Below are 15,926 nucleotides of genomic sequence, written 5' to 3' on the forward strand. Positions count from 1 at the left end.
GGAGAATAAAGAGAGGATAACTTACAAAACTGAGCGATCATCATGATTAAACACAAAGCAAAATTCGGTATTCCCAGAGATCCACAGCATACTGGAATTTAAATGGGAACAAATAAACAGGAGCCTAAAAATACAATACACAGAAAAGTGTAAACCTTGAACACTGGAGACGCAGGAAAACCCCCAAAGAAGCTCAAATTCAAACATATAACCAAAAATTTCTAAACTCCAGAGCACAGTGAAACCCAGAGACCTGGTTTGCTCCGACTAGCAGACATTTTTTCCCATCATTCTCCACTGCTGACACAGTGTCTGTCCTCCACATGCCCAAAAAAACTTCCACACATCATTCTTTAATTTGGCATCCTCCTTATGTAATCTGTGACCCATTTCCCTTCTGCTGACTCACCTCGCAGCTGCCAGTGGGTTTGCTGCATACCTTGGCAGCGTCCATCCGCCATTTCTTTTCCTTCTCTTTGGGAACCAGACCTTTAAATTTCTCCTGGACTAGACCGGCAGCTTTGGTTAGCATGGAGCACTTTCAGTGACCTTCATGGTTAGTTTCTTACCCATTTATGACTCAGCTGCTGGAATCGCTGACGGGAAACATCGGCTAATTTCATTTTGTCTTTTGGGAACATCTTGTGCAACATTTTCCTTCAACTATTGTTGTCAGTAATTTTGGACGTGTGTTACGGTTGGAAAATGCACCGCTGGATCCCAAAGAAACCAAATCAACCACCAAACTGTACTGCCTGTAATAGCTGCCACTGTACTCTTCAGTTTCCCCTCATTTTTATATCTGAACTAGGTGTGTTACTGTCTCATGTCACAGATGGTCTGAAATGATTTATTCACATATATCTCTGGTGGTGGCACCAGAATGAGAGATGTGCAATTTTATCATGATCAGAGGGATGCACGCTAACACATGTGGAGCTGTGGGCCTGAAGCAGCTCACAGGCCTCGCTCGGTGTCTTGCACGCAGCCTTCTCAGGATTTCATGAGAACTTGTTTGCTTTACCAAATTCTCCAGAAACAAGAGAACCTGCACAACATTTTAAAACTTTATTAAGCTGTATAAATACATTTTTCTTTGACTCACATCAGTACAGGTAAACATCACAGGTCAGCACAGTCGTTTTAACAGTTTACAGACATGTACAGTACTTAAAACATTACAGTGCCGTATTAAAATACAGTTACACTTTCTATTTAGTCTCCTTAACAGGAGCAAGTTTTAAAACAAACTGAGCCGAGCAGGTCAGGCCCGAAAAGCCTTCACATCACATCAGTGTCGTTTAGAGCTGCGTCGTTTTAGTCATTTCTAACGTAAACCATGTAATGTTCTCTGACACTGAACATCTGCTGCTTTTCTGTTTTATTTGTTTGAGACAGCTGATTAGACAAACCGAGACTTTTGAAGATGACTCGTTTTAGTGCCGTTCACAGACCAAACCATTAACTGTTTAAATAACTGGTACAATGATGAGTTTCAGTGCAGATACAGTGGAAAAAAGAAGACCAGGGAGAGATAGGTGGGTTGCATTTCAGCTGAACACTTAATGTAAGTCAGCTCTGCTGCACATCAACACTTTTTTTTGAAAGAGTCTCGTCCTCTTCCTGTATTTTTCTCATGTTGTTCAAAATTCAGTGCAGCCATTGTAGTCGCGCTGATGAGACAGTCATTTGTTTTTTTACAGGAGATAACATTTCTACAGAATATGAACTTACAGCAACACTGCTGGTTTTACATGTTAACCTCATATTTCAGGATTCTAGTTTTATTGCTCTGTCTTTGTTGGTGTTTCTGTCCCGGCCTGCTTCCATCCGACACTCGGGTCTGGTTTGAGGACAATGAAGAAGAGAATTAAGGCTTCCAGAGTTCAATGTTAGTCTTTTTAGTGCTTCTGGACTCAATGCATGGCTGGCGTCGGGGCGATCTGCTCCGCCGGTCCGGTATCTGCTGCTCCTCGTGCTGAGCTGCTCATGGCTCCGTGGCTAAGGGTGACCAGCGGCAAAGCGCTCAGCAGGGCCTTCTCCAGCTTCTGCTCCAAAGCATCCAAGCGGCGGTCCATGTGCTCCTTCAGCCTCTTCTCCATCTCCTCCAGACGGCGCTCCATAGCTGAGTCCAACTCCCTGCAGGGACATGAAAGAAACTTCACATATAGACAACAGTAACACTTTTTGAGAAAGTTGGACTTAATAAAATCTGCGTATATCAGCCGCTGGTGTTGCCGATTTATGAGGAGGTATACAGCTGAAGCCAGACAAGTTGAAGTGTGCAAGCTGACACTGAATTAAAATAAAGGGGACTATTTAAGGTCAGTCAAACCTTTGCAGGATCATCACTAATCAGAGATGTAGTTTTTTGACCAGGTCGCTGTGTGACTGTGGGCGATTCTTGAAAATGAAGCCACATCAAGAGACAAAAGCCTGACCATAAGCTAAACCACCCACACAGTCGGTGCTGACCATCATCTTCCTCAGACCTCACAATCCTGCTGCGTCCACACTCTGATTCAGCCAAACCACCAGGAGGAAACTTTCTGAAAAGACTAAAAAGATAAATAAATAATTTTTTCCACCTTAAATATTTTCAGTCTTTTTGCAACATTTCTGTTTTGGGTGGTTTACATGCAGAGTCCAACAGCATGACTATTTTGCCCTCAATGATCCTGAAAAATCCACAAAATCCTCCATTTTTTCTTTACTTGATCCAGTCACACCAGTCTGGCAGCTCCAGTAACTAAACCAAGGAAACTCCTGTTCAGTCAGCGAGCGCTGTCTCTGATCCTTGTCTGCACACTGATGGTTACTGTATGACACCCTCACAGGGCACTCTCCTGCTTTATGAAATATCAGAAGGTAAAAGTATGACAGGCTTGATGAACTGCCCTTCCATATTGGTAATGAAGGCCTCAGTCACACAGGCCTAGAGGTCGGTTGCTGACAATCTAGCAACCAGGTGCTGGGAAAAATGAGTATTCCACAACAAGCTGGCAAGTGGTTCCTTCACGCAGGCTTGGAGACCAGTCAGTCATCGCTGAACAACTACTCATCACTAGAGAAAAGTGTGTATTCTGTGAGTGATTAGCAAATAGTTACTGGAAGTTTCAGGCAGTCTCTAGCGTGACATCCATTGTAAAGAGACATGCAGAAAACCTCCTTACATTTCTTTGGTCGCTAGCAGATCGCTGCAGTAACCAGAAGTTTGCATGGAAAACACCAACTTATCTGCAAAAACTCAAAAACTACTCAACACGCAGCAGTGAATCTTTAACACAAACTGGAAACGGAGACAATCCACCTTCAGTTTTAAAGCTGGCAATCTAATTATGCATAATGAAGACTAGTTTAAAATGTCTCTGTGAAACTCAGACTAAGACGAGTCTTAGTTTAGAGCAAATAAATGAACCCATCTCAGATTACAGCAGACCTAAAGTCAGATAATCTACAAACAAGCTGTTATTAAAAATGTTATTAACCATCACACTGTGATAAAAAGGCAATAAAAGGTAAACGTGCACATGAACTCCAGACAAACAGCTTCAGGGGAAAAGAATAAACAAAGGAAGTAAACACACAGAGAGAAAACACAAGGAGCTAAACTTCAAAATAAAACAGGAAGCAAACAGAAATGGAGACCAGGAATAATCTCACATAAATACAAATAAACACAAACACATGAGAACAGAGGAAAAACTACAAAAACACAAAGGAGCAGAAAAACTAACAACAGCCAAAGACGATTATAAAAACCAAGACAATTAACATCTGCTGTTCAAAGCAAGCAAAGCCTTTAAGTAATCTACACCATTTATTACTTTTCCTCGGTTTTCTGGCATCACGCCTGAAGTCTTAAACTCTTTAAATATTTTAGTCCGATGACTCGTGGGAAAGACGTACCGTCGTGTCGCTGTCCTCGATGTGGAGTCACGCTCTGTCAGCCCACATGTGCTGCACAGATCTGACAAAGAGCCTGATTTATTGTGCAGTTTAACTCACAAAGACATTTTTATTTGAAGAGTGAGACTAGGGTCTGCTGGAAAGTTACTCCAGCCACAAATAAATAAATAAATGATTCTGTTTGTATTTTAATGAGTCACACAAACAGCGGTCATGATAAATGACCTCTATTGTTTCAGTATCAGCCAGCCTCTAACCAACACCAGAGCCTTCTGCCTACCTGTGCCTGTCAGCTGTTTAACAGCCAGAATGATTTTTGGAAATCACCATAGGAGAGGTCCTCCCAGCAGATGTCATGATATCCGTGAATATTCCAGCATGTAGGAAATGTTTGGGCGTCTGCTCATTCTTCACTAACACTATCAGCTAAAAATGTGACCTCAGACAATCAAAAGCATTGTTCTGTTGGATAAACGAGTCTCTGTTTAATCCACACGCTCAGAGCCTCAACAACGTGACTGTGCAACAATCACACAGCTGTGGTAACCGAAACACAGCAAACACAAATGCTTACTGTTCCGGTAACAACAGCCATACCTCACAGTTTTATATCATTTATATCATTAACAAGAAGAAAGTTTCACCAAGTGGCTCCACGGTCTGAGGAAAATGTGGCAGGCATGTGGTGAGCAAACACAAGTGTGAGTATGTTTAATGACGCCAGATGCAGAAGGAGCTTCTGGGAAGAAAACAATTAAATCAGAAGAAAAAGTCCCAAACACAGCAGCAGAAACGGGAACGACTGACAGATCTGTGCATGTGAAAGGCCACAGCTGATAAAGCTGTCCAGAAACACACATTAGGTTAGGTGTTTATTCTAAATGAGCTGGGTGAGGTAGACAGAAGTGCGTAAGATAAAGTGCTGTATAAATGAATGTATGGTTGAAGTGTTGAAACAGCTGGTTTAATGTGGGAAAAAGTACAATTATGATGCATTTCTGTGTTAAAAAAAGAGCGTCCCTAATATTCCGTCTGTGAAGACTTCTGCAGCATGTACACACTACTACACTACAGCAAAACCTAACATGGATTTCCAAAGAAAAAAAATCTGAATACAAAAACTGAAAACTGAACACCTACCAAGGAACGTGCATTGGACTCGTCCAATTTTAAGACACAGCTCCAGTTAAAAGCAGAAATCTATGAGCCATTAAGAACCAAAGTCTTTAGTATTATGCAAAAAGCGGTTGCAGGATTCCTGTAATGATACTTTTCTAACACAAGGTGGAGCCAAATCATCTGATTCCAACATGGAGCTGCTGTAGGAAAAGTGCTCGCTACACTCGACTCACCACGTGCCGTTTCTCATCATCTTCTCCTTCTCTGCTGCAGCATCATCCAGTCTCAGCTGGGTCACCTGACCGCAGACGTTCTGGAGCATGGGCAGAAGCTCGGGACTGAGCCGAACCCCTGGTTGACCCCCTGTCCCTTCAGGAAGTGCGACAGCATCTCTGTCAGCTGAGTGTGGCTCATCGGGCCGGCATTCTCACTGGGACTCGCTGGAGACGGGTAAAAGGTTTTATCCAGGTGTTTGAAAATCTACCACAAATAAGTTTTTCTAGAAGTAGAAGCACAAATCCACTCCTTATTGACTACCATGTTCATGTATGTGACCATAACAGACATGATCATCCTTACTAGTGTTATCAGTGCTGACACTGGACATTGGCAGGTCTACGGAGGAGGGGGTGGAGCCCTCCGACATCACTCCGTTCTGGGTCTGTGAATCTTCATCTGCAGGCCTCAGGAAGATGTCTGGAAGCTAGCGAGATTGAAAAACATCTGACTTGCAGAGCGTTTAAACATCTTCTGAACACACATTATATCTGTGTCAAGCTGACAGAAGCATACAGAGATGAAGGTGGATTTGTGTGCATAGTCTCTAAAAGGATATCTGACTTTACTTAACTTTAGTTGTGAATCTGAGCAGCTGGTGCAAGATTACCTGATTCCTTTACTGCTTTAAGCCTAAATACACTCACTGCACATGTGGACAAAACAAGCTAAAGCCAGAATCTGACTTTCAGATGTCTCTCTTATCATACATGTAAACAAGACAGATCTGAAATAATACTGTAGCACAAAACTAGTGGGACTAGCTGAGCTTAGCTAAAGAGCCTCTGATCACAGTGGCTTCTCTTTCTATGTTACCTTTAAACACATTAGAATTTATAGCTGTGGCATCTAAAGGTTCCAAGAAAACAGAGTTTGATTCCAATACAAGATAAAAACCTCTAAACATCAATCACCTTTCTTCTTTCTGTAGCTGCAGTCTCTGAATTTATCATTTATGCCTTCTGTCCTCACAATCTTGAACTGTGCTTAAAGTCTGGGTTGTTTCTCACATTTTGTTTTTCATGTCGGCCAATTAGAATCACTCAAACATTTCACATAATAGAAAAACACGATCATCACAATCACAATCAATGAAGTGGTCCAAGGTCTTTCTTTGAGTTCATCAAACAGGGAGCATTAATGGATTAAAGTTCTGGCAGACACTCCAGACCAAATCTCAGACTCCAGCCAGTTTAGTTTTTCTGAACTTTCTTTGTTAATCCAGGCTTTCTGCTTCAGGCTCTGTTCACACTCACAAAATCACTTCAGTCCTTTCTTCTGCACCAAACTGGTGTGGGCCGAGTTTTTTAATGGTCTAATCTAAGAACAAAGAACAGCACAAATGGGTTGTGTACCTTAAATTCTGCAGGTCGAGGCAGAATATTGCCAGCTCCTGGACACATGCTGACTTCTCTCCCCAAACCAGAGAAAGCTCCACTGCCCATCAGGAGAGGCAGGAAACCAGCCAGAGAGCCAGTCTGATTCTGGAGAGACAAACACCAACACATGCTTCAGTCCAGCTCGCTGTTTCATTCTTTATGTCCGGTTAGTTCTTATGCTTTGGACACTCAGAGAAGCCGTTCCAGTTCCAGTAACAATAACATCTGAGACAGAGTCCTGACGAGGTACACAGAAACTCAAATCCATAAGACATACTCTCCTCTGCACTTTATCAGAAATATTACTGGTCAGCAGGAAACGTCCACATTTTAAATGTCAGAGAGAGCATCTCGGAGCTAATTTACCTTCTGCTGGAACTGCACCATTTCCATGAGATTCTGAGCTCCTGGCGACAGGCTTGTTCCCATCTCCTCCATCAGACACTGCACTCGCTGCATGTCTATGCCCGGGTTTGGGGCTGGGCAGGACTGCAGCAGCTGAAGACTCACGATGACTTTGGCCACCATAACACTGCTCCTACCTGCCAGGGAGAGTAACTGGGAGAGAGAAGCAGCTCGTTAGACTCTCATACAACCACGACTGCGTAATAAACAGCATAAATTAAAATGTTCTGTTTTACCTTCACTTCACAGGCAGAGGATGGCTCCTCAATGATCAGCTGCTTCTTATAGAAAGGCCCTCTGTCAGCGCTGTGATCCACAAGCAAAAGAAGAAGCATCACTTCTTAACATCAGACAATCAGCAGCGTCTTTATCAGAAGACCGAAGACCTTTGCTCATTGGCTCTTCTGACCTGTGCAGCCTGTGTACCTGTCTAGCTGGATGCTGTCGTCCTTCGATCCCCGTACAGTCCCACAGTACTCTCCGGTCTGGCTGTACACCTCCATGGTTCGAGCCTCACTTATAACGAGCAGGCGGCTGATGGTGGCAGGTAAGCTGGGGTTGCAGTGGAACTTCAGGACACAAGGAGACCCTTCCTCCATCTGCTCTAGCAGCACTGGATCACCACTGTGTGTGGCAGATAAGTGGGAAATGTACCATTCACTTAAATAAAAGGAAAATCCACTTCTCATCTTTGCCTTTTGTGCGAATAGACAAAGATTAATTGCAACTGCCTATTAATTATAGCACTAACTGCTTCTTAATATCAGCTTACCAGTGAGTTTCTTCTCTGTCCAACTCGCTGACTTCATCTTCTTCTTTGGCCGTGTTATTGATGTGAACAGGAAGAACAACGTCAGCCAGGTGACGCCCCTGAGAGTGACAGACCCAAGCAGCTTCACTTTTCACAGAGATGTCCACCATAATGCTGCGGCTTGCTGTAACCTTTGAGCCAACGAGCTAGGAAACAAAATTGGAAACAATGAAGAGAACAGGTTACAGATACAAGACAAGATTAAAGACCACTGTAAGACAGAAACAATAAGAGTCATGTACTTATGTCATTGGGAGCTGAATTATGAACGAACTGGAGACGGGAGATGGAATTACGATAGTCCAAAGGTAATGAGATAGTGGATATACTGGAGTTGCAGCTCTAATATATCCACTATCCTTCCTCTGCACACATCCAAACCATCCCAGCCTCACTCTCTCTGTCTCCAAACCGCTCAGCCTGAGCTTCCCTCTGATGTACTCATTTCTAATCTTGTCCATCTTTGTCACTTCCAGTGAAAATCTTAACATGTTTTGCTCGTGTTGTCTTTTTGTCTCCATCTTCTTATTGTGCACTGTCCGTTGCTTGTATGGTTGACCCTAGGTATTTAAACTCATCCACTCACTCAGCCTCTTCCACCTGTCTCCCTCTCATTCACGCATGTATTCTTTCTCGCTTCTTCCAGCTCCCTCGTCTAACTGTGGATCACAGTGTCGTCTGCAAACATCATAATCGACGGACACTACTGCCTGACCTCATCTGTCAGCCTGTCCATCACCACTGCAAAGGAGCTCAGAGCAGATCACTGGTGTAATCCCACCGTCACCTTCAGCCCACCCGTCTCTCTTACAGCACACCTCACCCCTGTTCTCTGGCAGAGTGCCAAAGTTCCTCTCTTGACACACTATTTTCTGCTTTCTCTGATCCATAAATACAGAGTGAAGCTCCTTATGACCTTCTCTATATTTCTCCATCAGCACTCTCAAACATCACATCTGTAGAGTTATGGCTCAGCATGAAAACATACTGCTGCTCAACGATCATCACGTCTCTGCTTAACTTAGCCTAGCTTTAACAACTCTTTCTACTTTAAGTAATAAAAATGCTGTGCAGTCCCACATAAGGCGGGACCGCTGGTCTCCCTGGTCCACAGTTAGTCAGGAGGGCCAGATTTCAGCTTTAAATGATGAATATGTGATATGTTTGATTTCTGACAGTTTGTTTTAAATTACAGGCACAAATGTTACTCTGAATGACGTGTAGGTCAGGAGTATACACAGTACTTATCGGCTGTATGTTGACGGTCACATCCGATTCTTTGCTACAGCTGCAGTAACTCTGTGAATGTCTCGCTGTGATGGGAAATAAAGCGCATTTACCTTCAGAGCGCCTCCTGAACCCGCTGAGAAGAAGCTTCCACTCTCTTCTTCTTCACGTTTCTCCAAACATGCCTGAAAATCTGCAAATTTCAGCAACAATTAACGACTAAACGATTAGCTGAAGCTACAGCTGACACGCGACGCTGGATCGTAGGGTTGTTGTGGTGTGACGTCATCAACAGGCGACGCTCGGAATGCCGTTGTTCAGTTCCTAATGTCCATTTGGTAAATAAAGACACCTTTATTTCTTTATTTTAATTAAAAACTTTTCCGGATCCAACTGAAATGTGTACGTCGGGTTGCGTAAAATCATCCGGAGTAACTCTGAGGTTGTGTTTTGACTGTTAATCCTTATTGAAGTTAAAATAACGAATGTTTCTGTGAACCTGGGCATGGACTTCACTGAGTGCTACCGAGACACGGTGTCCAGTGTGGCCACTGCTGCTCGCTCAGGGTGCAGGAGGCGGCTGAGGACGCTAATTCAGAGAGGCTGCAGTGTGGACTGTCGGGACAACCGAGGCTGGACCCCCCTGCACGAGGCGGCGGCAGCTGGCAGCAAAGCGTGCGTCCAGGAAATCCTGTCAGCTGTCAGAGGTAAGAGAGGCTGCTGCACAGGTATCCAGTAGTACTTCCTTTAGGTGTCTCCACAGGCGGATCATCTGCCTTCCTTCGTCTCACCCTATCCCAGCATCCTCCTCTGTCACACCAACCCTCTTCTTGTCCTCCTTCACATGAACCTCCTCTGAGGTCTTCCTCTTTTCTTCCTGCCTGGCACCTCCATCTTCGGCATCCTTTGGCCACTGTCCCTCCTCTGCACATATCCGAAAGGTCTCAGCCTTGCCTGTCTAACGTTGGATGCAAAGTTAGAAGAGACCCTAGTGTCCAACAGTTCCCATCACTCCAAACAAGAAGGGGCTCAGAGCCAATCCCGGATCTTATCCCACCCTCACCTTCAATCCATCTGTCACTCCTACCCCCTCCTCTACCACTGTCTCACTGTCCTCTAACATGTCTTGCACCAGCCTCACATACTTTTCTGCCACTCCTGATGTTCCTGATGTTCTCATACATTAACACAATAGGTCTGGGCCCATTACAGCAGTAAAGGCAGCTTTCACTTGATAGAAAGTGAAAACTGAGATTCTTTATTGCTTTTTCATAAATACATGCTCATTTTGCATTTTTAAGACAGCAGCACGTTTAGTTCAACAAACATTTAACAACAACTGGCAAAGTTTTGAAAAGCAAAGTGCTTTCACATTGTTGCTCGATGTGGTATTTCAGGTGAACGACAGTTTGTGACTACTCAAGTACGTTACACAAGTACTTCTTTACTCAAGTAAAGGTGAAAAAGTACACAAAAGTACACACTCTGATTTGTGCTCAAACTTCCACCTTCCATATTAATATTATAATAAAATATTATTTATACAAACTTTATTTCAACTTAAATTCAAATTCTAATAAATTAACTCAGCTTGAACTCCTGATATGCTGAACAAAAAAAGAAAGGGAATTTAAAAAACTCTCTTTGCTGCTGACTGCACTTTAGATGTGTGACTTTGTCGTGAAACCCAAACAGTAAGATGACTATAGTGAAAGATTAAAGTGGGATTTTACAGATTTTGTGCATAGCCTGTCATCAGCTGGCCTGTCCTGCTCCTCTTTATGGATTTATCCAGCAGGATATGAGCTGATGTTACATGAGCTATCGTTTTATTGATTTACATGGATGCTTCTTTGTGAAAAAGATGTACTTGTACTTGTATTGACAGGCGGAATCTGATACTGTGGAGCCTTTCATTGAGCCAGGTCAGCTTGACACTGAAAAGAGCAGAATCCTAATATTTTCCATTACATGTCCTTCCCATTGACAGCATAAAGCTAGTGCAAAGGTGGAATCCAGTGTATGAATCAGTTGGTGGCTTTGATGATATTTCCTAGAAACACTGCATTTAAAATGCCCATTAGAAAATGTTAGTCTCTCCTCCTCTTCTGTAGCACAAGCCGCAGCTTATGGGCATCTGCACCAAAAAAATACCGTTCCATATCATTTAAGCCAGGAGTGAGGAACTCCAGGCCTCGAGGGCCGGTGTCCTGCAGGTTTTAGATGTGTCCTTGATCCAACACAGCTGATTTAAATAGCTAAATGACCTCCTCGACATGTCATGAAGTTCTCCAGAGGCCTGGTAATGAACAAATCATGTGATTCAGGTGTGTTGATCCAACGTGATATCTAAAACCTGCATGACACCGGCCCTCGAGGCCTGGAGTTCCCCAAACCTGATTTAAGCCTGATTAAAACCCAGAGTATACTGAATAAATAAATGATGCAAACTGTATTTTTTTTTACTCTTTGATCTCTTCATGTGCGAGCCCCGGTGATGGATATTGTTCCTTCTGCTTGGGGTCTGATTAGTTCGATGTCTGGAAAGTACCCAAAGACAGGAAATAGTAGCTCACATATGGCAAACCTAAAAAAAATCAGCCTGGTTAGAAAATGTAAGAAGTAGAGATGTTTGGTTAAAATGAAGAGGGTAAAATTCAAAGTAAAGTAAAGTACAGAAGCACAGTATCTGTACTTCATTACTTCCCACCTCTGACGGTATTTCTACTCCTTCTACTTCTCTGCTAGACTCCAGATGGATGTGAATGATTAATGGATAAATCAGTCACTTCAGCAGCTGTTTTAAAGTTAAATGTGGGTTTCTCTCATTTGCATTTTGTTCTTCCTCTTTGGTTTCCCCTGTGTGCAGCAAGGTCCTCCAGCTGTAGTCGTGTTTATGTGAACCATCTGACTCATGAGGGGGAGTCTGCCTGTTACCTGGCAGCGCAGCGTGGACACCTGTCAGTGGTCCGACTGCTCCTCAAAGCACACGCTGATATCAACCAGCTCACTAACGACTTGTCCTGTCCTCTTTATGAAGGTATTACAACTGCGCTTCACTGATGTTTAATTTTTTTCTGTTTTTGCTTGTCTAACCCTTTAAGCTCCTCTAACCAAATGAGTGTCCCAAAATTTGCTTCCAGCTGTTAGCCACGGGCACACAGATGTTGTAGAACTGCTGGTAAGCAAAGGTGCTGAGGTCAACAGAATACACACAGAGTCCAGCTGGACCTGCCTGCACCAAGCTGCATATAAGGTAGGCATTAGCATTAGCACTCACGTTCTTAAACAAACATTTTTCATTTAACAGTAGATCATGACTTTTTGGTTTCGGTCAGGAAAGCATGGTCACATCTGTTGGGGATTTTCCCTTATTTCCCTTATGTTTTCTGACTGGCTGCAAGGCACAGAGAGAGAGAGACTTTGTGGATGTATTAACCTTTTTATTACATTTCAGTTATTAATAAACACATTTTTTACCTTTAAACACCTGCAGAAAAGGCGCAAACTGGAACATAAAATTTCAGCAGAATGCAGGGATGCAGCGATTTCTTGTGATGCTCACTGTGAAGAATGTAGGGCTTAAACGTTCCTGCTCTCTGCTGCCAGCGTTAGCTGTGGGGTCCTTGTGTGTTTGCTGATTGTATTTAAGATCATGTTTCTCCCAAAGGGCCACACTGAGATCGTGCGCATTCTTGTTAACAAATGCAACCTGGAGGCAGTAGATGATTACAGGATTTCCCCGTTATTTGTGGCTGCACAGTATGGACAGAGGGGGTGCCTGGAAATACTCGTTAACGCCGGTAAATAGGATTTACTTTTAATGGTAGCTGTACATTTTTTTCCCTCCTTGTTAAAGGATCTCATGCTCCAAGTCCTCTTGGCCTCTTCTTTAGGAAGTAATTAAGTAAAATAGATTACACAGTTAATTTTTTAACCTGCTTTTACTTCAGGTGCCAACGTGAACACGCAGGCAGTTGATCTGAGTACACCTCTGTTCATCGCCTCTCAGGAGGGACACCAGGCCTGCGTGGACTTCCTGTTGGACCACGGGGCTGACCCTAACATGGTCTGCAGTCACGATTGGCCCCAGTTTGCCATTCACGCTGCAGCCCAGTTTGGTCACATCGGGTACTGACTCATAACTTAACCTCTTTTAAAATAAGGCTGATTGTGTATTTTTGACGTTCTGATATTCTGTCACTCCAGCATCCTCAGGAGCCTCATAGCTGTTACGGATCGTGCGTGCGACCGCGGCGAGAGCATGGTGAGTCCGGTGTATGTAGCTGTCAACAGCGATCAGCCCAAGAGTGTGGAATTGCTGTTGAGGGAAGGTTACAGCCCAGACGCCCAGGACTGCTCGCACACCCATGGCCTCCTCTCACCGCTCTCCCTGGCCTTGTATCGCACACCCCAGAAACCTTACAGGTGTGTAAGAATGCCGATTTTACCACCTTGCACATATTTGCAAGACAAACCAGATAGTTTATTTCAGTTTGATATTAAAATCTCTTTCAGTGAGTCGGTGAAACTGCTGATAGCTGCAGGAGCAAGGTTGAATGAGGAAGGCTGGATTTATGCTTTGGCCACTGACGAAGCAGACCTGCTGCAGCTGATATTTGAGCACTGGTGGATACCTCGCCCAGAGGCTGTGACCAGCGACGAATCTGTACTGCAGCATGATGGGAAAACTGAGCTGAAGCTGAGAGAACTGAACGAGATGCTCTGTGTGGCTCTAAGCCAAGTACATTTTGCTGGCTGCTGGCTTCCTCTTCTCCTGAAGGCAGGACTGGAACCATCTTTACTGCTTCAGCCCCACATGTAAGGTGCCACACCACCTCTGTCTCCTTAGTTATCAACAAGGTGTAATAGGTTTGTTCCAGGAATGGGCCTCTAAAAGTCAAAAACTTGACTTTGTTTAATTTGGCCAATCACAGTTTCAGGGTCACCCTCTCATGCACAGCTGCTGTTTGGAGAAATCACAGAGCATATTCTAAGTAAACAGTTCTCTAACTTTCTGACTCGCCCCACTTCAGAAGCCAAAATAAGGTCAAACCCCACAGTTAACAGTTTTTATTAGTCAGTGATGTTAAACAAGGATCCCAATTAAATTCTAGTGACATTAAGATTAGCACAGTAGCATTTGCATCAGCCTGTTTTTGCCTGCCAAAATCAAATTCACTCATCTTAATTGCTCTCATTTTATTTTCCTGCCTTCACTCACCAGCAGTGGCCATTTTCCCCCACCAGAGAAGGACTTCAGGGGAATAATCTAAAAAAAAAAAAAAGCTTCCATATTTAAAGCTGTCTGGATATGCCTGAGAAAATTCTTTTAAACAGGAGATCGGCTAAATTTAAGTCAGGATCCAAAGCTGGTTGATCACTCATCATCATTATCTGTTCCTTTGTGTCATCTGTTCTTTGTAGGTTGGAACAGGCAGACAGCCAGGTGTTAAATTACCTCCTTGAGTTTGTAAACTGGTCGACTTTATCTCCCCATTTGAAACATATTCTGGATCGAAAGGTGGCAGAAAAGTCCTGGGATCCACATCCATGTTTCGGTACAGCAGTAAATATGCACTGCAAAGTTTAAATAACCTGCACGTGGAAACACTGCAGCGATTGATCTTTTCTCTCCACCTTCTTTCAGACTCCGTCCCCTGTCTTTCCCACATCTGCCGGCTGCAGGTCAGAGCACTGCTGGGACCAGATATCCTGATGAGGACCAATGTCGTCCAACAGCTCCCTGTCCCCAACCGGCTTCATGATTTCCTTAAATTCAGGGACATTCCAGAAGCTTCATACACACACGCGCCACCATTGCCAATTTTACAGCGCATCGAGGAACATCGCAGTACACACCAGCACAGACATGTTCTATGACCACATCGGTGTCTTATGTTCAAACCCAAGAATCCATATTATTCCATTAAATGCAAATATTTGAGTCTGGTTCATCATTTTATGCACATTCCTATTTGGAGTATGGATGGATTGGAGGTTTAAACAGAAGAATGTCAGGTACAGAAGAGGGACAAATTAATAGAAAAACCAAAAAGCCTCTTACTAAGGTGTTGGACTACCAGAACAGCACTACTGCTCCTTTATGTTTGTTCTTGAAATGTCTGGAAAGTCACTGGAGCGCTGGACACAGTTCTTCCAAAAGATATTCCCTCATATGTTTTGATGATGTTGGAGAGGACTGTCTAATGTTCAAACATCTCCCACAGGCGTTCGTTTGGATTGAAATGTTGTGACTGCACACGTGTGATTCACACCATTTTCATATTCTTCAGTGACCCTTGTGCCCTATGGATGAGGGGAATTCTCACTCTGGAAGAGAGCATGCATAAGGATAAAAGCCAATCACATAGACAAACTTTGTATTGATTTGCAGTGATCCCTCCCCTTTTTGTGCATTAAGCTAGTGTCAATAAACAGCTCACTAGTGGTTAAAATAACAGCAAAGCAGCCAAGAAATATATAACATACAAATAGATGCAATTATCCAAACTCATTCATATTCTTCCTCCGTTTTATTGGCACCAGATCATCAAAAGCTGTACCAGGACGATTAGATGGCTCGTATGAGTCTACGCGCTGCAGGATTTCGGGGTTTTTTTCCTTTAATTTGTCATCTATCCGTAGCTTACTTCACCTGTTACTTTCTAGAAATTGTATTGTACTTAAGTGATTTGTAATAAATTTTATGGCTGAGCCTTTGGCATTAATGCTATGATTTAATAAAATTATTTTTCTAATTCTAGTCAAAATTTACCCAAACAAGAGATATTTGTTCG

The 15,926-nt window shown here is 43.3% G+C and overlaps 2 protein-coding genes across 2 annotated transcripts; one reads left to right on the forward strand and one right to left on the reverse strand.

The window, feature by feature from the left end:
- Window positions 1–1,054: 1,054 nt before the first annotated feature.
- c8h10orf88 (chromosome 8 C10orf88 homolog) lies at window positions 1,055–9,378 on the reverse strand. The gene is given in 10 exon segments (XM_031745420.2): window positions 1,055–2,139; window positions 5,262–5,392; window positions 5,395–5,468; window positions 5,608–5,731; window positions 6,660–6,788; window positions 7,050–7,241; window positions 7,325–7,394; window positions 7,515–7,712; window positions 7,861–8,045; window positions 9,240–9,378. Coding segments are annotated over 9 exon segments (1,290 nt in total). The 5' UTR covers window positions 8,010–8,045; window positions 9,240–9,378; the 3' UTR covers window positions 1,055–1,916.
- Window positions 9,379–9,598: 220 nt separating this feature from the next.
- On the forward strand, window positions 9,599–15,892 carry asb3 (ankyrin repeat and SOCS box containing 3). The gene is made up of 9 exons (XM_031745419.2): window positions 9,599–9,833; window positions 11,996–12,166; window positions 12,270–12,382; window positions 12,797–12,929; window positions 13,080–13,257; window positions 13,336–13,554; window positions 13,645–13,947; window positions 14,554–14,687; window positions 14,777–15,892. The coding sequence occupies exons 1-9, from the start codon at window positions 9,632–9,634 to the stop codon at window positions 15,007–15,009; spliced, it is 1,686 nt and encodes a 561-aa protein (XP_031601279.2). The 5' UTR covers window positions 9,599–9,631; the 3' UTR covers window positions 15,010–15,892.
- Window positions 15,893–15,926: the final 34 nt, after the last annotated feature.

The sequence above is a fragment of the Oreochromis aureus genome, linkage group 8 (genome assembly GCF_013358895.1).
Source record: "Oreochromis aureus strain Israel breed Guangdong linkage group 8, ZZ_aureus, whole genome shotgun sequence".
NCBI classification, from domain to species: Eukaryota; Metazoa; Chordata; class Actinopteri; order Cichliformes; family Cichlidae; genus Oreochromis; species Oreochromis aureus.